This window comes from Anomaloglossus baeobatrachus, chromosome 1 (genome assembly GCF_048569485.1).
Source record: "Anomaloglossus baeobatrachus isolate aAnoBae1 chromosome 1, aAnoBae1.hap1, whole genome shotgun sequence".
In the NCBI taxonomy this organism is placed as follows: domain Eukaryota; kingdom Metazoa; phylum Chordata; class Amphibia; order Anura; family Aromobatidae; genus Anomaloglossus; species Anomaloglossus baeobatrachus.
This window is the reverse complement of record NC_134353.1, coordinates 578,463,869-578,490,325: the sequence shown is the minus strand read 5'-3', so window position 1 is coordinate 578,490,325 and position 26,457 is coordinate 578,463,869. Positions and strand designations below refer to the sequence as shown.

At 46.3% G+C, this 26,457-nt stretch overlaps 1 protein-coding gene across 7 annotated transcripts in view; it reads left to right on the top strand.

The window, feature by feature from the left end:
- The window catches only part of SMARCA2 (SWI/SNF related BAF chromatin remodeling complex subunit ATPase 2), a 382,091-nt gene that overhangs the window by 233,047 nt on the left and 122,587 nt on the right, over positions 1-26,457 (top strand). For all 7 annotated transcript variants that reach the window (XM_075317706.1, XM_075317698.1, XM_075317689.1 and 4 more), the window contains exons 22-26: positions 4,788-4,874; positions 12,912-12,958; positions 13,119-13,285; positions 13,642-13,805; positions 15,698-15,925. In XM_075317706.1, the coding sequence (XP_075173821.1) occupies positions 4,788-4,874; positions 12,912-12,958; positions 13,119-13,285; positions 13,642-13,805; positions 15,698-15,925 (693 nt within the window). The remainder of the gene's footprint in view (positions 1-4,787; positions 4,875-12,911; positions 12,959-13,118; positions 13,286-13,641; positions 13,806-15,697; positions 15,926-26,457) is intronic.

Sequence of the window (26,457 nt, the reverse complement as noted above, 5' to 3'; positions counted from 1 at the left end):
CCCCCTTTAGGAAAACTGACTCTTTGTTCGTCATTCCTGAGGGGCCTAAGAAGGGACAGGCAGCTTCAAAGACGACTCTGGCTCGCTGGATTCGCTCTGCGATCCAGGAAGTCTACCGCGTGCAACTCAAGCCCATTCCTAGTGGACTGCGGGCTCATTCCACGCGAGCAGTTGGCGCTTCGTGGGCCATTCGGCATCAGGCTTCAGTGGAACAGGTGTGTAAGGCTGCGACCTGGTCTAGCCTACATACGTTTTCAAATCATTATAGAGGCCATACCGAGGTTTCAACTGAGGCAAATCTGGGTAGGAAAATTCTGCAAACGGCAGTAGAGCACCTCTCTCAGTAGGCGCTCCAGGCTGTCTGGGACTGGTTCCTAGTCCTTGGGCTATGTTGTCTTCTTCTATGTTTCCCACCCATGGACTGCTTTAGGACGTCCCATGGTCCTGTGTCCCCCAATGAGGCGTCAGAGAAAAACGGATTTTTGTGTACTCACCGTAAAATAGTTTTCTCTTAGCCATCATTGGGGGACACAGCACCCACCCTGTTGCCCTGCGGGGCCTTGGTTCTCTCAGTACCTTATTTGGTTTTGACTCTTCTTTTCTCATATTCCTCTGTTAAGTTTTTTACTGCTTTTTTCTCCTACTGCTTGTGTACTAAAACTGAGACTGCCTGGCCCGGCCAGGGGGTGTATACTGCAGAGGAGGAGCTATGCTTTTGCATCTACTTAGTGTACTCCTATGGATAGGCAGCAGAACACCCATGGTCCTGTGTCCCCCAATGATGGCTAAGAGAAAACGATTTTGCGGTGAGTACACAAAAATCTGTTTTTTTCACATCTAAGAGTTAGAAACTTTTCTAAATCAAAATGTTCGATACATTGCTAGACAAATTCCTTGAGGGGTCTAGTTTTCTAAATTGGTTTAGTTGTGGGGGTTTCTACTGTTTAGCCACCTTTTGGGGCTCTGCAAATGTGACCTGCTGCATGCAATTCATTTCAGCCAAACTTGTGTTCCAAAATCAAATAGTGCACCTACCCTTCCGAGCTCTGCCATGAGATTTCTGACATGTGGGGTATTTGCACTCAGGAGAAACTGATTAACAAATTGTGTTGTCCGATTTTTTTCTATCCCTTTTAGAAGTGAAAAAAACAGGGCTAAAGCAACATTTTAGAGAAGAAAAAATTTAATTACTGTGTAGCACCTGAAGGGTTAAATTTCTTTCAGTTTTGAAGTATTTGAGCAGTGCAGTTTTTATAATATCATTTTTGTGCAGTTTCCTATAAATGGTTTCCTTAACCCATTCAGCCCCCAGCCTGTTTTCACCTTAAAGACTCGGTCATTTTTTGCAATTTTTACCAGTGTCACTTTGACAGGTTATAACTCTGGAACGCTTCAACGGATCCTGGCAATTCTGACATTGTTTTTTCGTGTCATATTGTACTTCATGTCAGTGGTAAATTTAGGCCAATATGTTTTGCGTTTATTTGTGAAAATTTCGGAAATTTGGTGAAACTTGAAAATTTCGCAATTTTCTAAATTTGAAATTTTATACCCATAAATCTGAGAGATGTCACACAAAATAGTTACTAAATAACATTTCCCACATGTCTACTTTACACCAGCACAATTTTTGAAACATTTTTTTTCGTTAGGAAGTTAAAAGGGTTCAAAGTTCATTAGCAATTTCTCATTTTTCCAACAAAATTTGCAAAAAAAAATTTTCTTAGGTACCACATCACATTTAGAGTGATTTGAGAAACCTAGGCGCCAGAAAATACCCAAAAGTGACCCCATTCTAAAATCTGCACCCCTCACTCTGCTCAAAACCACATCCAAGAAGTTTATTAACCCTTTAGGAGCTTCACAGCAACCAAAGCAATGTAGAAGGAAAAAATGAAAATTTTACTTTTTTACAGAAAAATGTTACTTTAGCCATACAATTTAGCATTTTCACAAGGGTATCAGGAAAAATTCACCATAAAATGTATAGTGCAATTTCTCCTGAGTACGCAGATACCTTATATGTGGTGGAAATCAAATGTTTGGGCACATGGCAGGGCTCGGAAGGCAAGGTGCGCCATTTGAATTTTTGAGTGCAAAATTAGCTGCACTCATTAGCGGACGCCATGTCGGGTTTGAAGACCCCCTGAGGTGCCTAAACAATGGAGCTCCCCCACAAGTGACCCCATTTTGGAAACTAGAGCCCTCAAATAATTTTTCTAGATGTTTGATATGCACTTTAAACCCCTGGGAGCTTCACAGAAGTTTATAACGTTGAGCCGTGAAAAGAAAATTTTTTTTTTTTTTTTTTTACCACAAAACTGTTGCTTCAACTAGGTAGCTTTTTTTTTTTCACAAGGCTATCAGGAAGAAATGCACCATAAAATGTATTGTGCAATTTGTCCTGAGTACACAGGTACCTCATATGTGGAGGAAATCAATTGTTTGGGCGCATGGCGGGGCTCAGAAGAGGAGCGCCATTTCACAGCAAAATTGGTTGGAATTATTAGCGGACGCCATGTTGCATTTGGAGACCCCCCTGAGGTGCCTAAACAATGGAGCTCCCCTACGTGACCCCATTTTGGACACTAGACCCCCCCCCCCTTCAAAAAAAATTAGTTTGGCGAAATAAAAAATATGGACGTCAGTAAAAAAAAATAATAAAATGAGTGCCTGCAACTGACACTATGGCAAGTGCCACACGTGAGAGCGATGCACGAATCTCGCATCGCATCATCCGGCACAGCCGCACACTCCTGTCTGGAAGAGAGCGACCGTGCCGGATGATGCGTTATGAGACCCCATATGCATCGCTCTAACGTGTGGCACTGGGCTCACCCTTACAATATTCAGTAAAAAATACTGTAGTTGCCGATTACTACAGTATAATTTTACTGGCCCTAAACTAAGTTTATTTGTATTTCTTTCTTAGTTTACAGAAAAAAAAAACAGCACGCACGGATGTGCTGCAAAAAGTGATGGGGACTAGGTGGCATGAAAAAAAGATGTTATAAATGGATAATCTAGGGGGCAGCAGATGAGGATGGGAAAGAGCGGGCAGGAGATCACGGAGGGGGGCAGCGGCTGATGGGAGTGGTGGCAGATGGAGGTGGCTGCAGCACATAGAGGAGATCGGCGGTGGATCGGTGGCAGCGCATAGGGGGATTGGCGGTGGATCGGCGGCAGTGGCAGCGGATCGGGGCCAGGGGCTTACCAGGGCACTTGCAGGGATAACTCCCCTCGGCTTCCACGGACAGAGTAAAGCGGAGGGGAGCGGTCTCTGGCCCCAGATCCACGGTGATTGGGGAGATCGGTCACAAGACCGATCTCCAATCAGAGCTGGGGGCGGGTGAAGCACTGATCACCCAGCTCCAGCCAATGGCCAGTGCTACAGCTGCACTGATCAGGGCTGAATTTCAATGTTTCAGCCATTTTCAATGGCTGAAATATTACAGTGGCTGTGATTAGCTGAGCGGTGTTTGTCAGTCAATCACAGCCTCCGTAGGTCCGGGGAGGAGGCACCACCCCTCCTGAGGTTAGGCAAAGGTCCCCTCCTCCCCGAATCTAAGGTTTTTGTAAACCGATTGCACTCACCGGGGCTCCGGGGCCTCTATTTCGCCATGACGTACTGGGTACGTCATGGGTTGTTTAGCACCATGTCACCATGACGTACCCAGTACATCAAGGGTCGTTAAGGGGTTAAAGGCCATTTAAATCTGAATAGGCCCCTAAAGAAATAGGTTGTATAAATTGAAAAGATAACAAATTGGTGTTAAAATTTTAACTCTTCTAGCATCCTAACAAAATGATAAAATGTTGAAAAATAATGCAGATGTAAAGTAGACCTATGGGAAATGTAATTTATTAACCTCTTCTCAAGATTTGATAAAAATTTGTGTCATGGTTGGGAAGGGGTTCCAGCAAAATGACATAAAGATCATACTGTCAGAGGCTGGGAAAGGGAGTGTGTCAGCCAGCTACGGCAGGCCTGTTAGACCGTGCCAATAGCATGTACAGCAAGCCGGGATGTTTGCAGCACTTTAGGTAGAATCCTTTAAAAAAGGAATAGGGACGCAGATCAAACAAAGGGATTCACTTGGCATCTATAATGTATCCAAAATAGTGCACAGCATCCTGGGGGTATTTTCCATATTCTTTATTTCATCAAAAACGTGAAAAAGCCCACTTGTAGGGCGAAACGCTGCATACATTTTTGATGGAATAAAGAATATGGGAAATACCCCTGGGATGCTGTCTGCTGTTTTGGATACATGCCAATAGCATGGCCTGAGAGGCTTCGGTTAGTGTCACATTGATGAGTATAATGTATTGCAATGCTGGAGCATTGCAATACATTATACCAGTGATCAGACTAATGAAATTTAATGCCCTTAATAGGGGCTATGTAAAAAAAAGGGAAAAAAAGTGTAAAAAATATATTTATAAAAAACTGAAAAAAATGGCAAAAATATACCACTAAATATATATAGGTTTGTAAAATAAACAAAAGTGCACACATGCTTGGTATCTCCACATCCGGAACAACCCGAGCTACAACACAGTTACCCTAGTTAACCACTCCAATGGACACTGTAAAAATATACTTAAAAAACATGGCAAAAACTGTTTTTTGGTTTTTTTTTTTTTTGTAATCAGGGGCTATATGTTTTAGTCTGTGTTGTGGTTTGTTGTAAATAAGTAACATTTGTGGTATTAATGATTACAATTTTATACAATTGCTTGTCTGTGACATGGCATTAACATTAGTGTTCTATATTCTCTTTTAGGGGAAAGGTGGCGCCAAGACTTTAATGAATACCATCATGCAGCTGCGGAAGATCTGTAACCATCCTTTCATATTCCAACACATTGAGGCAAGTCTCATTTCTCTAAGCACCTATTATTATACAGCAGCTAAGTCTCAGTCATTTAATTGTTTCCTAAATTTAATTAAAAGTAAAAAAAATAACAAAACCCCATTAGAAACGTGTATTTATATCATGACTGTGATAACTAATAGATGACTATGGCAAAGTCACATCATTGCTCTGTGAGGACAACAAATGTGTCCATTGTGAGAAAGGTGCTTTCTTTATCGTTCCTATGGGAGACCCAGACATTGGGTGTATAGCTTCTGCCTCCGGAGGACACACAAAGTACTACACTAAAAAGTGTAGCTCCTCCCTCTGAGCCTATACACCCCCTGGAGAACCAGATCTAGCCAGTTCATTGCTTTGTGTTCAGGAGGCATACATCCACACATGCATTCTCATCTGATTTTTCATTTTTGGAAAGATTTTGAAGAAAAGCGGGTCCAAGTCTGGACCCCCGGCATGTCCCTTCTCACCCCACTGTGTCGGCGGTGCTGTTAAGGTTGATTCCAAGGCTGGAGCCTTACATGCCGCGCTCCTTCACCATCCCTCGGGCTCTGGCTTGAAGTGGGAGCCAGCACGGTTCTCCATGCTTTGCAGGAGACCGGTCTCCATCCGCAGCCCTTCAGGATCCTGCTGGACGGAGCACTCATCCCCAGGGACATGGCCCTGCGTCTCAGCAAGCTAAGTACCTGAGACGTTTATATTCTGGGGGTCCCTGTACTTTATTATGTGGGGAGTGTGCTGAGTAATTTTTCTGACAGTTCCGGCCGGTTCTCTGGCTGTCGCCTGAGAACCGCGCTGAGGGTGCCTGCGCGCCGGCCGCACCGCTCAAATTTAGGCCCCGGATTCGCCGGAGGCCTACTTTCGGTTTCACTGCCCTCGCATGTCATTCATGCAGAGGGACAGTGTGGCTCCGCCCAGCGGCCGTTCTGCACAGGGGAGGGACACTCCTCACTGAGTACATGTCTCCTCCCCTGTAAGTCTCCTTGGCCCTGCAGATCCCGCTCTCAGGGTTGGCCTCGCTCCGGCGCCATTTTATCAGCGTTTTCTCTGCAATCAGCACTGGCTGCAGCATCCCTGCTGAGGTGCTTGGGGGTCCGGGCTTCGGGATCTGGAGGGCACACAACACTGCTCCAGCGGTCTGGTACGCCACAACCTCTGGTTGTGGGCCTCTGTATATACTCTCTGGGGGTCACTCTGGCAGAGCCCCCACTTCAGCAGCATGTCTCACACGAGGAGCAAGGCTCCAAAGCTATATTCAGTATGCACTGCATGTAAGCTCGTGCTGCCTGAACCGAGCACATATCCACATTGTGATGCCTGCTCTAACCTGACAATGCCTCAGCCTGGAATCGCACCCCCAGTGGTCTCTCCGGCTGCTCCGGCTCCTGTGGCAGAACCCCCGGCTTGGGTAGAATCCTTCTCTAGGTCAATCTCCCAGTCTTTTGCCGACTCCATGGGACAGCTGTCCCGGACTTTGCTGAACATGCATCAGCCCCCTTCACAGGGTGCCTCTGCTGCTAGGGCTCTCTCAGCGGAGCTCACAGAGGATTCATCATCTGGTCCCAGACCCTGTCCTCCTAAAAGGAGACGCAGGGCTCCCTCTCCTTCCTCGTCCCGCGGCTCTGTTTCAGAAGCTGACTCGCCGGACGAGGAGGATGCCTTTACTGGGGGCTCGGAGGCTACCTCCATGTGCCCCATTGATGTGTCCGAAAGTGACTCAGATGTTAGTGATTTGATTGCGTCCATTAATTCTGTACTGGCCCTCAATCCGCCAGTATCAGAGGAGCAACCCTCTCTGGCAGAAAAGCACCAGTTTACCTTGCCTAAGAGGACAAGGAGTGTGTTCTTTAACCACTACAGTTTTCAGGCCGCTGTGACCAAGCCTAGGGCCTGTCCTGACAAACGCTTCCCAAAGCGTGGTTCTCATGACCGTTTTCCCTTTCCACCTGAGGTGGTCAAGGAGTGGGCTCATTAACCAAAGGTAGACCCCCCCAGTGTCTAGACTCTCAGCCCGGACCGTTGTATCAGTGGCTGATGGCACCTCTCTTAAGGATTCCACTGACCGCCAGGTTGACCTTCTGGCGAAATCTGTATATGAGGCGGCAGGGGCCTCGTTCTCCCCATCTTTTGCAGCAGTGTGGGCTCTCAAAGCCATCTCTGCCTCTCTAGAGGAGATGCATTCGCTCACCAGGGAATCTATGCCCGAAATGGTTGCCTTAACTTCCCAATCTTCCGCTTTTTCATCCTATGCCATGTCTGCCATGCTGGAGGCTTCTCACCGCACTGCGGTGGCTTCGGCTAAATCCCTTGCTATCCGCAGGATCTTGTGGCTTCGAGAGTGGAAGGCAGATGCTTCTTCAAAGAAGTACCTTGCTGGGCTCCCTTTTGCTGGGTCCAGGCTATTCGGTGAACAACTGGATGAAATTATTAAGGAAGCTACTGGCGGGAAGAGTACTTCCATGCCACAAACCAAAACCAGGAAACCTGTCCAGGGTAGGAACCAGTCGAGGTTTCGTTCCCTTCGTTCCTCCAACTGGTCGTCCTCTAAGCCCTCGGCCTCGTCCACTAACTCAGCCAAGGACCAGAAATCCAACTGGCGCCCAAAAGCGCGTCCACAGAAGACCGCAGGAGCTGCTGCCACTAAGGCAGCCTCCTCTTGACGATCTGTCCGCGCCAGCAACGTCCTTAGTCGGTGGCAGGCTCTCCCACTTTGGCGACGTGTGGTTTCAACACGTCTCCGATCAGTGGGTGCGGGATATCATCTCCCACGGCTACAGGATAGAATTCTCTTCCAGCCCGCCAAACAGATTTTTTCTGTCAACTCCCCCCTGCTCCAAGGCCGCCGCCTTCTCTCAGGCCGTGGCATCCTTGCAGGCCAACGGAGTAATTGTACCGGTTGCCGCCCGGGAACGGTTCAGAGGTTTCTACTCAAATCTCTTCCTAGTCCCCAAAAAGGACGGTTCCTTCCGGCCCATCCTGGATCTCAAGCTTCTCAACAAGCATGTTCAGGTGCGGCATTTTCGCATGGAGTCTCTGCGATCAGTCATTGCCTCAATGACCCAAGGGGATTTCCTGGCATCCATCAACATCAGAGATGCCTATCTGCATGTGCCAATTGCAGTTTCACACCAGCGTTGGCTACGTTTTGCAGTCGGAGAGGAACATTTCCAATTCGTGGCTCTCCCCTTCGGGTTAGCCACGGCCCCTCGGGTATTCACCAAGGTCATGGCAGCAGTGGTTGCGGTTCTGCACCTCCAGGGGTTGGCAGTGATTCCTTACCTGGACGACCTTCTAGTCAAGGCTTCATCCAGCGCAGACTGTCAGCGGAGTGTCTCGCTCACTCTCGCCACTCTAGCCCAATTCGCGTGGCTTGTCAATCTGCCCAAATCCACTCTGACTCCGACCCAGAGGCTCACGTACCTAGGGATGCAGTTCGAGACTCTGCCGGCACTTGTGAAGCTGCCCTTAGTCAAACAGCAGTCCCTTCAACTGGCGGTGCGCTCTCTGCTGAGGGCCCGCTGTCATTCCATCAGGCACCAAATGCAGGTGCTGGGTCAGATGGTGGCGTCAATGGAGGCTGTTCCCTTTGCCCAGTTCCATCTGCGTCCTCTGCAGCTGGACATTCTCCGCTGTTGGGACAAGCGGACTTCCTCCTTGCACAGGCTAGTGGCTCTGTCGCCACAGACCAGGAGCTCTCTTCAGTGGTGGCTTCGGCCCCTCTCTCTGTCTCAGGGGCGCTCCTTCCTGGCCCCGTCCTGGGTGATCCTCACCACGGATGCCAGTCTATCCGGCTGGGGAGCGGTATGTCTCCACCACCGAGTGCAGGGCACTTGGACTCCGTCCGAATCAGCCCTCTCGATCAATGTGCTGGAAACCAGAGCTGTGCTTCTAGCTCTCCTAGCCTTTCACCACCTGTTGGCGGGCAAGCACATCCGAGTCCAGTCAGACAACGCGACAGCGGTTGCCTACATCAATCACCAAGGCGGGACACGCAGCCGCCTGGCAATGTTGGAGGGTCAACGCATCCTTCAATGGACGGAGGACTCCAAGTCCACCATATCCGCAGTCCACATCCCAGGCGTGGAAAACTGGGAAGCAGATTATCTCAGCCGTCAAACCGTGGACAGTGGCGAGTGGTCCCTGCATCCAGCAGTGTTTCAATCAATCTGCCGCAAGTGGGGCACTCCGGAAGTGGACCTAATGGCATCCCGTCACAACAACAAGGTTCCGGTTTACGTGGCTCGCTCCCACGATCCTCAGGCCTTTGCAGCGGACGCTCTGGTTCAAGACTGGTCCCAGTTTCGTCTGTCCTACGTGTTTCCCCCTCTAGCTCTCTTGCCCAGAGTTCTGTGCAAGATCAGAATGGAGGGCTGTCGGGTCATCCTCATTGCTCTGGACTGGCCCAGGCGAGCTTGGTACCCAGACCTGCTCCATCTGTCCGTAGAGGTGCCGTGGCATCTTCTGGACCGTCCAGACCTTCTCTCACAAGGTCCGTTTTTCCGCCAGAATTCTGCGGCTCTCAGATTGACGGTGTGGCTTCTGAGTCCTGGATCTTGACGGCTTCTGGTATTCCTCCTGAAGTCATCTCCACTATGACTCAGGCCCGGAAGTCTTCCTCGGCCAAAATCTATCACAGGACGTGGAGAATTTTCCTGTCCTGGTGTCGCTCTTCCGGCCATGCTCCTTGGCCTTTTTCCTTGCCGACCCTTCTGTCCTTTCTACAGTCCGGTCTGCAGCTAGGACTTTCCCTCAATTCCCTCAAGGGACAAGTCTCGGCTCTGTCAGTACTGTTCCAGCGGCGTATCGCCCGGCTGGCTCAAGTGCGCACCTTCATGCAGGGCGCGTCTCACATCATTCCGCCTTACCGGCGGCCCTTGGATCCCTGGGACCTCAATTTGGTCCTCACGGCCTTGCAGAAACCCCCCTTTGAGCCTCTTAGGGAGGTTTCTTTGTTTCGTCTTTCACAGAAAGTGGTCTTTCTAGTGGCCATAACTTCCCTCAGGAGAGTCTCTGATTTGGCTGCGCTCTCTTCGGAGTCACCTTTTTTGGTTTTTCATCAAGACAAGGTGGTTCTCCGTCCGACTCCGGACTTTCTCCCTAAGGTGGTTTCTCCTTTCCACCTTAACCAGGACATTTCCCTGCCTTCCTTTTGTCCGGCTCCTGTTCATCGCTTTGAAAAAGCGTTGCATACTCTGGATCTGGTGCGGGCGCTCCGGATCTATGTGTCTCGCACCGCTGCTCTTAGGCGGTGCACCTCTCTTTTTGTGCTAACCACAGGTCGGCGTAAGGGCCTCTCTGCTTCTAAGCCGACCTTAGCTCGTTGGATTAGGTCGACCATTTCCGATGCCTACCAGTGTTCTCAGGTGCCTCCCCCGCCAGGGATCAAGGCACACTCGACCAGAGCTGTCGGTGCCTCTTGGGCTTTCAGGCACCAGGCTACGGCTCAACAAGTCTGTCAGGCTGCCACTTGGACTAGCCTGCATACCTTTTTCAAAGCACTACCAAGTGCATGCTCATGCTTCGGCAGATGCGAGCTTGGGCAGACGCATCCTTCAGGCGGCTGTCGCCCATTTGTGAAGTTAGGCTCTGCCTACTTCTCAGTTTTTCTGTTTATTCCCACCCATGGACTGCTTTGAGACGTCCCAATGTCTGGGTCTCCCATAGGAACGATAAAGAAAGAGAATTTTGTTTACTTACCGTAAATTCTTTTTCTTATAGTTCCGTATTGGGAGACCCAGCACCCTCCCTGTTGCCTGTTGGCAGTTTCTTGTTCCGCGTGTTATCACCGGCTGTTGTCGTGGACAGAGTCTCCGGTTGTTCCGGTTCTTGCTCTGTCTTTACTTGTGGGTGGCTATTCTCCTTCAGCTTTTGCACTAAACTGGCTAGATATGGTTCTCCAGGGGGTGTATAGGCTCAGAGGGAGGAGCTACACTTTTTAGTGTAGTACTTTGTGTGTCCTCCGGAGGCAGAAGCTATACACCCAATGTCTGGGTCTCCCAATACGGAACTATAAGAAAAAGAATTTACGGTAAGTAAACCAAAATTCTCTTTTTTACATACATACAAATATATATATATATGTATGTATGTATGTATGTATGTATGTATGTGTATCAGCACGTCTAACATATTTTGTTCAAGCTGCCCAAGCAAATTTTGAACCCTGCAGCGTTCACGTGATGCACTCGCCATATGTTGATTCCAGATGATCGTCAAGAGGTGCAACGCTAATTGCGAAGTACATATACGAGGGGCTGCTGATAAGTCTTTGTCTTTACTCAGAAAGAAGTGAGCGAGGATGATGAAACTTTTATACCACATAATCTCCCCTGATGTCAACACACCCTTAAGATGTTTCTTCAGGTTTGGAAACAAATAATGGTCGTCGGGAGCTAGATCTGGTGACTACGTTGGGTAGTCAACCAGCTGGAAGCCCAGCTCTGCCAGTTTTGCCGTGGTTGCTTGTGCAGTGTGAGCGGAGGCGTTGTCTTGCAAGAACAAGATTGCTTTGGGCGGCTTGCCGTGCCTTTTGGCCTTTAGTGTTGCCTTCAATTGGTCCAAAAGTTCAGTGTAATACCTTGCATTGATGGTGGAACCCTCTTGAAGGTAGTCCACTAGCAGCATGCCCTCCTTATTCCAGAACACAGACGTCATCACCTTAGTGGCTGATTTTTGCACCCTGAACTTCTTTGGACCAGGAGAACCACTGTATCTCTACTCTTTTGACTGCTCCATGTTTTCAGGGTCATACAAATAAATCCAGGTCTCATCCATAGTGACCAGTCGATCTAGGAAGTTCTTATCAGTCCAGAAACACTCATAAATGGACCGGTAAGTTTTCACTCGCATGCTTCTCTGATCTGTTGTCACACATTTGGGGACCCACTTTGCAGATACCTTCATGTCCAAATATTCATAGATAATGACACAAACTTGTTCATGGGAAATCCCCATGATGTCTGCTATTGCTTTAGCTGAAATTCGTTGATTCTCCAGTATGAGGTTGTGCACAGAATCGACGATCTCAGGAACAACAACCACTCTGTGTCGTCCAGGACACTCCTCATTGTTGCTGAAGTGGCCAGTTTTAAATTTGTCAACCCAGTTCTTAACTGTGGAATATGAAGGGCACTGATCCCCCAATGTCTGCGACACATCACCATGAATATCCTTCTCGGACTTTCCTTGCAGATACAAGAATTTTATCACTCCTCTGCTCTCAGTTCCTGTGAATATCGCATTAGACTCTGCCATTTTGTTTTCCCGTGTGCATAGAACACTGTTGCCATAAACAACAAACCCTCAACTGTGAAAACATATAGACACATAAAGCTTTCATGTGGTTAAACATTCTTTACCATAGAAGCAAAAAAAAAATCACAAATCCAAAGACTTATCAGTAGCCCCTCGTATTTTTAAGCTTCTTGAATTTTTCTCAATTGTTGAGAACCCCTTTAATTGTGTGTTAAAGATTAATTAAAGAATATATCCTTTTTTGAGAAGCCAAACCTGCCCAAATCCTCATGATTCTTCATAATGTGTTTGTCACTGGGGTGGACATAGTTTGGCTGCAGAGATTTGCTGCATATTACACAGGTTTTAATTTGAGACCACTAATATATATTGAAGCCCTATTGATTGCTTTAGGGGCAATTTATTTACACTGTTGCCAGCAGTCCTTTCAAACCGCATTCTAGCTAGTATTTCTTCTTTCTCTGGTTCCACAATTTCATGTTGGTCAGTACATCTGATACACCTTTAGATTGTCTAGTGTAAGTTTACACAATGTATTAGTTTGCTTACTTTGCAAAACAAATTTGTGCCAAAACTTTGCCACAGTTTGGGCCACCTTTTTTGCATCTCAAGCATTGTCCCTTTCAATGCAGCTCTGCTAAATGTTGTCCACTTGTCAAGTGACGGTGTCGGTAGTATATTCATGGCGCGCAAACCTTGTAAAACACTCAATGTGTATATCCTTTGGTTTTGGAGAACATCAAAAACCATATACCAAATATAGTTTACTTGTTTTTACAGGAATCTTTTGCTGAACATCTTGGATATTCAAATGGGATCATCAATGGGTAACGTATAGTCTAAATCTTCACGTATCCCTGTGTAGTTGTGACTACTGCTGAACTTTTGTAGAAATCCATATAGTACTTATTAATCCAGTTATTTCTGAATATCTTGTTTTAGATCAGTTACTATGAAGTTTACTAATGATATATTTTTTTCTGTCAGGCCTGATCTCTATAGGACGTCAGGAAAGTTCGAGTTACTTGATCGAATACTACCAAAGCTTCGAGCCACAAATCACAGGGTTTTGCTCTTCTGTCAGATGACTTCACTCATGACGATCATGGAAGACTATTTTGCTTTTCGAAGTTTCCTTTACCTTCGACTTGATGGTTTGTATCTGCTGATTGTTAAATATCTTTTATGAAAAGTTATATTTTTACATCTGTAAACTGTTCTGGTATTTGCAGGTAAAGTGCTTGATATTTGCTGGTCAAATGTTATACTTAGAACGGGCATAAATGGCACTATATACCGAATATTATATTATGCAAAGTACTTACTTTTTCTTAAGCATGTAAATGCTTTTTATTATCTTGTTAGTGATGTTTCTTAGATTCTAAAAATGTCAGTTTTTTGGGATCCTAGGGGGAAACTAAAATGTGCGGCGAGTTACAGACTTTTGTATTTCTTCCTTCTTCTTTTTTTTTTTTTTTTTTTTTAATTTTATTTCTTTATAAATAAAAAGGTACCACTAAGTCAGAGGATCGTGCTGCACTGCTGAAGAAATTCAATGAAGAAGGCTCTCCGTACTTCATTTTTCTGCTGAGTACCAGGGCTGGCGGCTTGGGGTTGAACCTGCAGGCTGCGGACACAGTTGTGATTTTTGACAGTGATTGGAATCCTCATCAGGTTTGGAAACTTTGATTCTAAATTTTTTTATTTTAAAGCCTTTCCATCGTTTGAATAAAATGCAAAAGAACCCCCCCCCCCCAAAGAAGTATGGACAGTACATAGCTAGCAGCTATTTGGTGGGATTTTGTTGTGGCCCTGTTTTACAGACTGAACAAAATGACAGGAGCGCTAGGACTATTACTGCTGTTATGAGGTTGTTTTTTTTTTTTCTTTTTTCAGTAAATTTTTATTGAATTTAAAGGCATAGTAAACAAGATATTGCATATAACACATGCAAGAGAATAATAATAATAATGTTGAAACTTATCTAAATATTTGGTTCATTCAGAAAATGCTATATCAAAAGAATACTCTCACAAGAATGTGACAGTCTGTTAAGAAAATAAAGCAGATAAGATATACCAACTAAAGTAGACCTTGCCTAAGACCTTACTATGGAATGTAATCTTATGGAAACATTATGTATATCAATATTAAATGTAACGACAAATTGTGAATCAGAAAAAAGAAATAAAAAAGAAAAAGATAGAAGAAAAGAATGAGCGAGAGGGGTTTGAGAAGATGAAGGGGTAGATGGGGTGCCCAAAGAGCTTCCTCGCAGAGATGGACGTACTTATTCGCATGTTGCGAACATTAGCTACATATCAGAACCTGTAGGGGGAAAGACCCAGGCAAAACCCCCTATCTGAGCCAAGATGTCCAACCCGAGGTCTCTCGGAAAAGAGTCCAAGAAAACAAAGTGCTAGCATATTTATCCCATTTGTCACTATCGTCCGCCATTAGCCATGAGTTTTGACATGTTAGCTGTTGTACTGTCCATAAAACCTTCATTGATTTGAACTTTTTTTTTTTATAAGTTGTTACTTTCTGCCATAATAGTATGTATTGTTGACTAGATACTTTGCTACATTTTGTTTTAGTGGATATATAGATGTTCTGTTCCAGATCTGAGCAGCAGCTGATTACCATTCATCTCTAAGATGTTTAATAGAGTTTGGGTCTGAAATCTGTGCTTTCCAATCTGGTTCTTTCAAATATACAAACCAGTTTATAGTTCTTGCTTTACTTTGTGATTGTTGTTAAATAGAATAGAATCTCATGTCAAAGAAGATCAAATCCCAAACTACCTTCTATAATATTGTAGGAATTAGAGTTCCCTCTAATATATCCCTTAAAACTAGCTCAAATAACAAGAAACAGCCCAGGCATAGTTTGGAAATGGAGGGGCACTGTAATAATTATAATGGATAACTCGAATCTATTTGCGTGGAGCAAAGACACGGCTGAACCCGGTTTAAAGGTGATAGTTTGTATTGTAACACACGGTGATTAGCAAACAAGTGCAGACAAAAACCAATAAAGTCCATAAACACAGTGAAAATATCAAATTCTTTAAGGAAAGTCTCTTGAAAACCTCACAGGATATGATTTAGCAATGCACTCTTTAAAGCTCCGTAAGGAAGTCTCTAAAAGTCTGAAGCGAGATGCAGAGCAGTATACAATGTTCAGAAAACAAATGCAGAGCAGTATCTACTGTCCAAAACAGTCCCGTGCTCTGCTACTGCATCAATTCAATGGTCTAAGCAACAGAGCAGTATACAATGCTCTGAAAACAAATGTAGAGCAGTTTCTACTGTCCAGAACAGTCCCATGCTCTGCTACTGCATCAATTCAATGGTCTAAGCAACAGAGCAGTATACAATGCTTTGAAAACAAATGTAGAGCAGTTTCTAGTGTCCAGAACAGTCCCATGCTCGGCTACAGCATCAATTCGATGGTGGAAGCTACAGAGCAGTTAATTAAAAACATCCAGTTATAGGTCCTCTTGGAGTGCTGAAGTGGTGTCTTATTCTACTGATGATATAGCTGTGTATGTTGATGGATTGCAGGACCTGCAGGCACAGGACAGAGCACACCGGATCGGTCAGCAGAACGAGGTGCGCGTGTTGCGTTTGTGCACGGTCAACAGCGTGGAGGAGAAGATTCTTGCAGCAGCTAAATATAAGCTGAATGTTGATCAGAAAGTCATTCAGGCGGGCATGTTTGATCAGAAATCGTCAGGACATGAAAGAAGGGCATTTCTGCAAGCTATTCTGGAACATGAGGAGCAGAATGAGGTAATTTATTTGCCATTACACAATATTTTCCATAAAACTTGGGCTGGTGAGCTTGATGTAGTTTAATTATAATTAGGGATGATCGAATACCACGAATATCCGGCGAATATTCGATGCGCAATGTCGGTCTATGGGAAGGCCGAAATAGTTGTTGTTCAGGTTTCCCATAGACTTACTTTGCGCATCGAATATTTGCGAATAGTCGAATAGCGGCGATCTATTCGGCGAATATTTGTGGTATTTGAACATCCCTAATTATAATGATTAGTTTTTATAGAAGGCTTGTGATTTCTTTCTTTGTATTTTCTGTATTGCAAGTTTGGTTTGGCTGTTCATTGGGATACAACCCATTTTTAGTTCAGTTCCTCTGTACGTTTTTCTATTACTAATTTACTTTATTGCTTGTAAACTTCTAGCCATGCAGAGGAGCATTGTAATTGAGATTGATGTATCAATCCACTTAATTGTTTTCCTAAAGATTAATTTGTATCCTTCTCCTGCTGGGTTATTGGTCCCCTTTTACCTTGAGATTAATTTGATTTCTTAGCTGAAGAGCCATTTGTAATTCTCTTAGGCAAGTCCACTCAAAAATAGGTTAAAAGAGGATATCCAGTCATGAAATAGATATAGTGAACTCTATGGGGATGCGGGTTTCTTACAAGTTGGCTGCCGCCTTCATTTTGTAATTGCCCTTCAAAGAGTAATTGAAGCATTTTAATGTGCATTTGTATTAAAATCCTTTTCTAAATCCTTGTAAAAAATAATCTTGTGTGAATGGATCCTAAAGCGGTAGAGGGGATGCATGCACATGACTACAATAGGTCATGGGTTTTTTATTTTGCTTACTGCCTAATGATTCAGAACTCCCATAAGCTACAATGGAGAAAGGCGCAGACACTGAAAACCACCTGTCTAATTTATATAATCCATGTGGCTTCTCGGAAAGGAGTAAGTGACCCCTTTGTCTTGATGTATGAGCCATGTAGAGAGCTCTACACAGTGCACCTTTTACTTCTTGCCGGTTCCTACTCCTCGGCTGTTTGCCACTACTCTTTTGTCCAGTCTGTCAAGCATTTTTCTGTCCATAAGATTGGCAGCTGCCCAGAATAGCATCACCGGCCCCTTGTGGCCTACAGGTCGCAGGCTGTATACCCCTAAGCTATGCCCTTGGCGATATTGGGCCGCCCATGAGTTATGGTGAAATCATGGCATTACTGTATCTGTCCTTCTGGATTCCAATGTTTTTCAGTGATGTTGCGGTGTCCTTGCCTTCTGTGAGGTTTCACATTAGATCAGTAATTTCCATTAAACTGAAGCAATAGTGAGGGTCAAAAAAAAGTTGCAGCATGTTAGTTTGCACTAAATGGTCTTCTACAAAAATAAAACTACTTTTTAGCATTTTAATGTTTTTGTTAGGTATGAGGAGTATTGGTAATGCAATTTTATTGAAAAACCTTTTGTATTGCATCTTTGTGTGTATGTCTGTTTCCGCACACTAATTGCATCACTACACTCTGCAGTACAGTATTTTAGAGTGCCGTATCACATGATCATCGTTAGAAAATTGCATATTATTATAATGATCTTAAAACTCTGAGCCAACATTGTGGATTACCAGGTGGTCTCAGTGCAGGCAGTAAGAGGTATACTTGAGGGGCCAAGTCATCACGACTGGTGTTTTCCATGAATCTGCCTCATCGTTCAGGAATTGTGCACTTGAGGCAAATGTACTCCAGTCATGGACTAGTGTAAATTTTCGCTTTAAGCTTCACCCATTTTTCAAATTGTTTTCACAACTTGCAAACGTCGCCAAATTTTTAGAGTAACTGGTTGCACAAACTGTTTTGAGTTGGACCGTTAGGCCCCGATTAATTAAGTCATGCATTTTTCATGCCAACCTTGATGAGGGGGAGGGGAGATTACAAGGCACATGATTCACTGATAGTTTGCCACTACATAGCATGAACCTTGGGGCGGTTTTTGTAAGCATTTAATGGCAAGTGGTGGTTTGTTTTATAATATATGGATATATATATATATGGATATATATATATATATATATATATATATATATATATATATATATATATATATATATATATATATAATATATATATTATATAATATAATATATATATTATATAATATAATATATATATTATATAATATAATATGACACATATTGTGTGTTATCCAGTTTACCTTGCCAAGATTTTTTTTTATCTACTAAAGCTAAACTTCCTCCTGTCTATTATATTCTATCCTACAATCTTTTGATAGTTGCTTTTATTGTACTCCTTTACAAGAGATGAGCGAAACCTCGGGCTCGGAAAATGACGTGAAAATCCCTGTGGGTGAATATCGCGCTGCGCTTGTGTCTGATTACCTGCATTGTCCGCGCTGCTGGAAGTGTTTGTTAATCTCAAATTAGGCTTTCATTCAGCGTACTGAGATGTTTTTTTTTTTTTGTTTTGTTTTGTTTTTTTTTTTTTTAATTTTCCATGAACAAAACACCGCCAACCCACCTCCGGAAATGTTTTGCTATAGACCTAAAGTAAAACCTTTCCGGAGGTGGGTTGGCGGTGTTTTGACAAATTTGACAACAAAGTGAATACGGTTGATGAATTTGCTGGACTCTTGGCCATGTCCCTTCCCGGTTAAGTTCTCCACTTTGTTCAAAAAGTTGACGAAGCTGGACAGAACTGGCGTAATGTGCCAAGTCACAAATATTTTGCACAACAGAGTCTTGCAAAAAAAAAAAATGTCAAGCATCTTTACAGGAAAAAACGAAAAAAAAAATTAAAATAAAGGATTAATGCATTTAGTTTAGGAGAACCTATCAGATTGTCTTAGATAAAAGATGCTCTGGTATTGTCATTTCATGGTAAATATACATTGTGGTGATTTGTATTTTATGCCCTCTAGAAATGCATGAACAAACTGACTGCTGGGTATTGTTGTAGTGTCGAGATGTACAGTCTGACATTGTCTCGTGAATACTGACACGATCACACAAGTTGAAGAGTAACAACCTCTTTTCCATTTATACACACTAGATTGACAGGCGACGGTTCACTCCCATATGTAAATATTCATACATTTCCAGGCGTAGCCAATGAACTACACAACACAAGAATAAACGAAAAACAATACAAACACTACAACAAACTTGTGAAGTGCTTTTATTTATAACGTATGCAGGCTCATTCTACGCTGTGTGAGCCAGAAGTCTAATTTACAATGAAAGCCTATGGGGCCTTGTTCTAACACTCTATGCAAGCATCAGAAGGCCATGTGTACATGTACTTTTGCTGCTTTTTTCTTTTTTCATGCATTTCTTCGGCGCTCCATTGGGAGACCCAGACAATTGGGTGTATAGCTACTGCCTCCGGAGGCCACACAAAGTATTACACTAAAAAGTGTAAAGCCCCTCCCCTTCTGCCTATACACCCCCCGTGGGATCACGGGCTCCTCAGTTTTCATGCTTTGTGCGAAGGAGGTCAGACATCCACGCATAGCTCCACTGTTTAGTCAGCAGCAGCTGCTGACTATGTCGGATGGAAGAAAAGAGAGCCCATACTAGGGCCCCCAGCATGCTCCCTTCTCACCCCACTTTTGTCGGCGGTGTTTGTTAAGGTTGAGGTACCCATTGCGGGTACGGAGGCTGGAGCCCACATGCTGCTTTCCTTCCCCATCCCCTTAGGATCCCACTTCACCCAGAGCCCTATCGGTCTCCAGGCACTGAGGCCGTGCTCCATCCACAGCCCCTGGAATCGGCTGGACATGGAGCTGAGTATCGTCAGGGACAGGGCCCTGCTACATGAAGGTACTCTGTGTCCCCGTGCAAATCGCGCACACACACACCAGTATTGCTGGGTGTGTTAGTGCGCCGGGGGCAGCAGCGCGGCGCGCTTGTGCTATTACTCACTGCAGCTTTGCTGAGTGAGTTTATGTATTAGGAACTGCCGCGCCGGCCGCTGCTGGCGGTTTTTTACACTGCGGCGCGGCTGGGACTTGTGGTGCGCCGGGGACTTCCGCGCTGGCCGGGCTTATACGACGGCCGCGCTTATAAATCGAGTCCCCGGCTTTTGCGGCCTAGTTTCGTTTCGTTCCCGCCCCCAGGCCTGCCAGTCAGGGGAAGGGCGGGACGCTGCTCAGAACGTCAGCGCCGAGGGCTGGAGTCTGCTTAGCATACTCCAGCCCCCTCACTGGGCACAGTGGGACGCCAGTTTCCCGCACTTTGTCTGGGGCACGCCCACGGCCCGCCCCTCTTCACAGGACGCCGGCAGCCATTCCTGTTTGCAGTCTGAGCTGGAGAGGGGAGACAAGCTCTGGGAGACCCAGACACGGGATTCTGGCGACCACACACCCGCTTTTCAGCGGGCGGTAAGCAGCACCTGAGGTGCTACCCCACTAGTGCCGAAGTGTTCATTTGTACTTTATGCTTGTATGCTATACATTGCACTGTACGGTCGCTATTCTTGGCTATATACCCTCCTAGATTGCTAGACAACAGCATGTCGTCCGCAAAAAGCAAGGGGGCCAAGGCACAGGCTTTCTATGCTGCTTGTACCGCATGTGAGGCTGTTCTACCGGCAGGTGCCACTGACCCCCATTGTGTGCAATGTTTGGCCCCTGTAGCACTTGCTCAGCCGGGGTCTCTGCTAGAGGTGGCCCAAGGAGAACCACCTGTGAACACTGTCCAGGTGACAGGAACGGAGTTTGCAGTTTTTGCTGATAAATTGTCTGTGACTATGACTAAAATCCTAGAGACTTTGCAGTCCAGACCGGTAACTCAGCTCCCTGGCCCCCCTCATTTGGAACAAATCCGTGCTCCGGGGGGGTCCCATGCATCCCAGGGTGAAGGCTCTGACACGGATGATAGTCCCAGACAGCCTAAGCGAGCTCGCTGGGAGCGACCCTCGACTTCATCACACTGGTCAGGGTCCCAGCAGGAGGACTCTCTGTATGATGACGCAGAGGTAGCTGCTCAGGATTCTGATACTGAGACCACTCTCAATCTGGATACACCTGATGGTGACGCAATAGTGAATGATCTCATAGCGTCCATCAATAAAATGTTGGATATTTCTCCCCCAGCTCCTCCAGTGGAGGAGTCAGCTTCACAGCAGGAGAAATTCCATTTCAGGTATCCCAAGCGTAAATTGAGTACTTTTCTAGACCACTCTGACTTCAGAGAAGCAGTTCAGAAACACCACGCTTATCCAGATAAGCGTTTCTCCAAACGTCTTAAGGATACACGTTATCCCTTTCCCCCTGACGTGGTCAAGAGCTGGACCCAGTGTCCAAAGGTGGATCCTCCAATCTCCAGGCTTGCGGCTAGATCCATAGTTGCAGTGGAAGATGGGGCTTCACTTAAAGATGCCACTGACAGACAGATGGAGCTCTGGTTGAAATCCATCTATGAAGCTATCGGCGCGTCGTTTGCTCCAGCATTCGCAGCTGTATGGGCACTCCAAGCTATTTCAGCTGGTCTTGCGCAGATTGACACTGTCACACGTACATCTGTTCCGCAAGTAGCGTCCTTAACCTCTCAAATGTCTGCATTTGCGTCTTACGCTATTAATGCTGTCCTGGACTCTACGAGCCGTACGGCAGTGGCGTCCGCCAACTCCGTGGTTTTACGCAGAGCCTTGTGGTTAAGGGAATGGAAGGCAGATTCTGCTTCCAAGAAGTGCTTAACCAGTTTGCCATTTTCTGAGGACAGACTGTTTGGTGAGAGATTGGATGAAATCATTAAACAGTCCAAGGGTAAGGATTCTTCCGTACCTCAGCCCAGACCAAACAAACCCCAACAGAGGAAGGGACAGTCGAGGTTTCGGTCCTTTCGAGGCTCCGGCAGGTCCCAATTCTCCTCGTCAAAAAGGACTCAAAAGGATCAGAGGAGCTCAGATTCTTGGCGGGCTCAGTCACGCCCAAAGAAAGCAGCCGGAGGATCCGCTACCAAGGCGGCTTCCTCATGACTTTCGGCCTCCTCCCTCCGCATCCTCGGTCGGTGGCAGGCTCTCCCGCTTTGGCGACATTTGGCTGCCACAGGTCAAAGACCGTTGGGTGAGAGACATTCTGTCTCACGGGTACAGGATAGAGTTCAGTTCTCGTCCTCCAACTCGATTCTTCAGAACTTCTCCGCCCCCCGACCGAGCCGATGCTCTTCTGCAGGCGGTGTGCTCTCTAAAGGCAGAAGGAGTGGTGATCCCTGTTCCTCTTCAGGAGCAAGGTCACGGTTTTTACTCCAATTTGTTTGTGGTGCCAAAAAAGGACGGGTCTTTCCGTCCTGTTCTGGACCTAAAACTGCTCAACAAGCATGTGAAAACCAGGCGGTTCCGGATGGAATCCCTCCGCTCCGTCATCGCTTCAATGTCTCAAGGAGATTTCCTAGCATCAATAGACATCAAAGATGCTTATCTCCACGTGCCGATTGCTCCAGAGCACCAGCGTTTTCTACGCTTCGTTATAGCAGACGAACACCTTCAGTTTGTAGCCCTGCCTTTCGGACTGGCGACAGCCCCACGGGTTTTCACCAAAGTCATGGCAGCAGTAGTAGCAGTCCTGCACTCTCAGGGTCACTCTGTGATCCCTTACTTGGACGATCTACTTGTCAAGGCACCCTCTCAAGAGGCGTGCCAACACAGCCTGAACGTTGCGCTGGAGACTCTCCAGAGTTTCGGGTGGATCATCAACTTTTCAAAGTCAAATCTGACCCCGACCCAATCGATAACATATCTTGGCATGGAGTTTCATACTCGCTCAGCGATAGCGATGCTTCCGCTGGACAAACAGCGTTCACTACAGACAGGGGTGCAATCTCTCCTTCAGGGCCAGTCGCACCCCTTGAGACGCCTCATGCACTTCTTGGGGAAGATGGTAGCAGCAATGGAGGCAGTCCCTTTCGCGCAGTTTCATCTGCGTCCACTACAATGGGACATTCTCCGCCAATGGGACGGGAAGTCGACGTCCCTAGACAGGAACGTCTCCCTTTCTCAGGCGGCCAAGGATTCTCTTCAGTGGTGGCTTCTTCCCACCTCATTGTCAATAGGAAAGTCTTTCCTACCCCCATCCTGGGCGGTGGTCACGACGGACGCGAGTCTGTCAGGGTGGGGAGCAGTTTTTCTCCACCACAGGGCTCAAGGTACGTGGACTCAGCAGGAGTCCACCCTTCAGATCAATGTTCTGGAAATCAGGGCAGTGTATCTGGCCCTACAAGCCTTCCAACAGTGGCTGGAAGGCAAGCAGATCCGAATACAGTCGGACAACTCCACAGCGGTGGCATACATCAACCACCAAGGCGGGACACGCAGTCGGCAAGCCTTCCAGGAAGTCCGGCGGATTCTGATGTGGGTGGAAGACACGGCATCCACCATATCCGCAGTTCACATCCCGGGCGTAGAAAACTGGGAAGCAGACTTCCTCAGTCGCCAGGGTATGGACGCGGGGGAATGGTCTCTTCACCCGGACGTGTTTCAGGAGATCTGTCACCGCTGGGGGATGCCGGACGTCGACCTAATGGCGTCCCGGCACAACAACAAAGTCCCGGCTTTCATGGCACGGTCTCACGATCAAAGGGCTCTGGCGGCGGACGCCCTAGTTCAAGATTGGTCGCAGTTCCGGCTTCCTTATGTGTTTCCACCTCTGGCACTGTTGCCCAGAGTGCTACGCAAGATCAGGTCCGACTGCCGCCGCGCCATCCTGGTCGCTCCAGACTGGCCAAGGAGGTCGTGGTACCCAGATCTGTGGCATCTCACGGTGGGTCAACCGTGGGCACTACCAGACCGACCAGACTTGCTGTCTCAAGGGCTGTTTTTCCATCTGAATTCTGCGGCCCTGAACCTGACTGTGTGGCCATTGAGTCCTGGATCCTAGCGTCTTCAGGATTATCTCAAGAGGTCATTACCACCATGAGACAGGCTAGGAAACCAACGTCCGCCAAGATCTACCACAGGACGTGGAAGATATTCTTATCTTGGTGCTCTACTCGGGGAGTTTCTCCCTGGCCGTTTGCATTGCCTACTTTTCTTTCCTTCCTGCAATCCGGGTTGGAAAAAGGTTTGTCGCTCGGCTCCCTTAAAGGACAAGTCTCAGCGCTATCTGTATTTTTTCAGAAGCGCCTAGCACGACTTCCTCAGGTACGCACGTTCCTGCAAGGGGTTTGTCATATCGTCCCTCCTTACAAGCGGCCGTTAGAGCCCTGGGATCTGAACAGGGTTCTAATTGCTCTCCAGCAGCCGCCTTTCGAGCCTATGAGGGATGTTTCCCTTTCTCGCCTTTCGCAGAAAGTGACCTTTCTAGTAGCGGTCACGTCTCTTCGGAGAGTGTCCGAGCTAGCAGCGCTGTCATGCAAATCTCCCTTCCTGGTGTTTCACCAGGACAAGGTGGTTCTGCGCCCGATTCCGGAGTTTCTCCCTAAGGTGGTATCCCCCTTTCATCTCAATCAGGATATCTCCTTACCTTCTTTGTGTCCGCATCCAGTTCATCAATGTGAAAAGGATTTGCATTTGTTGGATCTGGTGAGAGCACTCAGAATCTACATTTCCCGCACGGCGCCTCTGCGCCGCTCGGATGCACTCTTTGTCCTTGTCGCTGGTCAGCGTAAAGGGTCGCAAGCTTCCAAGTCCACCCTGGCTCGGTGGATCAAGGAACCAATTCTTGTAGCCTACCGTTCTGCTGGGCTTCCGGTTCCCTCAGGGCTGAAGGCCCATTCTACCAGAGCCGTGGGTGCGTCCTGGGCATTACGGCACCAGGCTACGGCTCAGCAGGTGTGCCAGGCAGCTACCTGGTCGAGTCTGCACACTTTCACCAAGCATTATCAAGTGCATACCTACGCTTCGGCGGACGCCAGCCTAGGTAGACGAGTCCTGCAGGCGGCGATTGCCTCCATGTAGGAAAGGGCTGTTTTACGGCCCTAACATGAGGTATTATTTTACCCACCCAGGGACTGCTTTTGGACGTCCCAATTGTCTGGGTCTCCCAATGGAGCGCCGAAGAAGGGAATTTTGTTTACTTACCGTAAATTCCTTTTCTTCTAGCTCCAATTGGGAGACCCAGCACCCGCCCTGTTTCCTTTGGGTTTTTTGGTTTTTTCGGGTACACATGTTGTTCATGTTCAATGGTTTCAGTTCTCCGATATTCCCTCGGAGTGAATTTGTTTAAACCAGTTATTGGCTTTCCTCCTTCTTGCTTTTGCACTAAAACTGAGGAGCCCGTGATCCCACGGGGGGTGTATAGGCAGAAGGGGAGGGGCTTTACACTTTTTAGTGTAATACTTTGTGTGGCCTCCGGAGGCAGTAGCTATACACCCAATTGTCTGGGTCTCCCAATTGGAGCTAGAAGAAAAGGAATTTACGGTAAGTAAACAAAATTCTCTTCTTTTCCTTGCAGGTTTTGATCAGTACTGTAAGGAAAACCGCAAGCCAGCAAAGTCTGAAAATCCTGACTTACTGTGCACATATTGCTGTTTTTTTCCTTGCAGAAAAAAGAAGCAGCATGTCAATTCTTTCTGACTTTTTTTTTTGCTGGTACAATCCACTGCCGTGCTATGCACTACAATAGATTATATTCGCAGCACTGACACTTCACCTCACACACCGTGCATCAGACCCAATTGCCAGGGAGAGGTAAGTGATTTCTCTTCCTGCCTACTGAATACTGCGATACCAGGCACTGCTTCGGGCAGTGAGAGCCAGGTCCTGGCTGTAACATCAGCCAGAGACCTTACAGCAAACACGGGGGTACAGTGCCTGAACCCCAGCGATCACTATGACTTAATAAACAAATGAATAAAAAGCTTAAAGAAAATTCTATTAAAAAAAACTAGCGTTTTTTCTGCTACATTTTTCCTGCCAAAACATGCAGTTTTGTGTGCAGAAAAACTGCTCACAAATCTGCACACAAATCTGCTATGTGGGCACCCTAAAAGTCACTTTCGGATCACGCTGCTCTGTGTGATCCAGAGGAGTCTGTAATTTAGAAGAGCAGAAAACCGGAAGTGTATGTTAATACACACACACACACTTAAACAATGAAAATGTTATTGGGAATACTTCTTTAGGCTATGTGCGCACTAGAAAGTGCCTTTTTCTTAAGAAAAAAAAACAGACCCTCTTAACCCCTTCAGCCCCGGGGCACTTTCCGTTTTTGCGTTTTTGTTTTTTGCTCCCCTTCTTCCGAGAGCCGTAACTTTTTTTTATTTTTCCGTCAATCTTGCCATATGCGGGCTTGTTTTTTGCGGGACAAGTTGTACTTTTAAATGAAACCATAAGTTTTACCATATGGTGTACTGGAAAACAGCAAAAAAATTCCAAATGCGGAAAAATTGCATAAAAAGTGTGATGGCACAATAGTTTTTGGGATGTTTTATTCACTGTGTTCACTATATGGTAAAACTGATGTGTGGGTATGATGCCTGAGGTCTGTGCGAGTTTGTAGACACCAAACATGTATAGGTTTACTTGTATCTAAGGGGTTAAAAAAAATTCACAAGTTTGTCCAATAAAAGTGGCACACTTTTTGCGCCA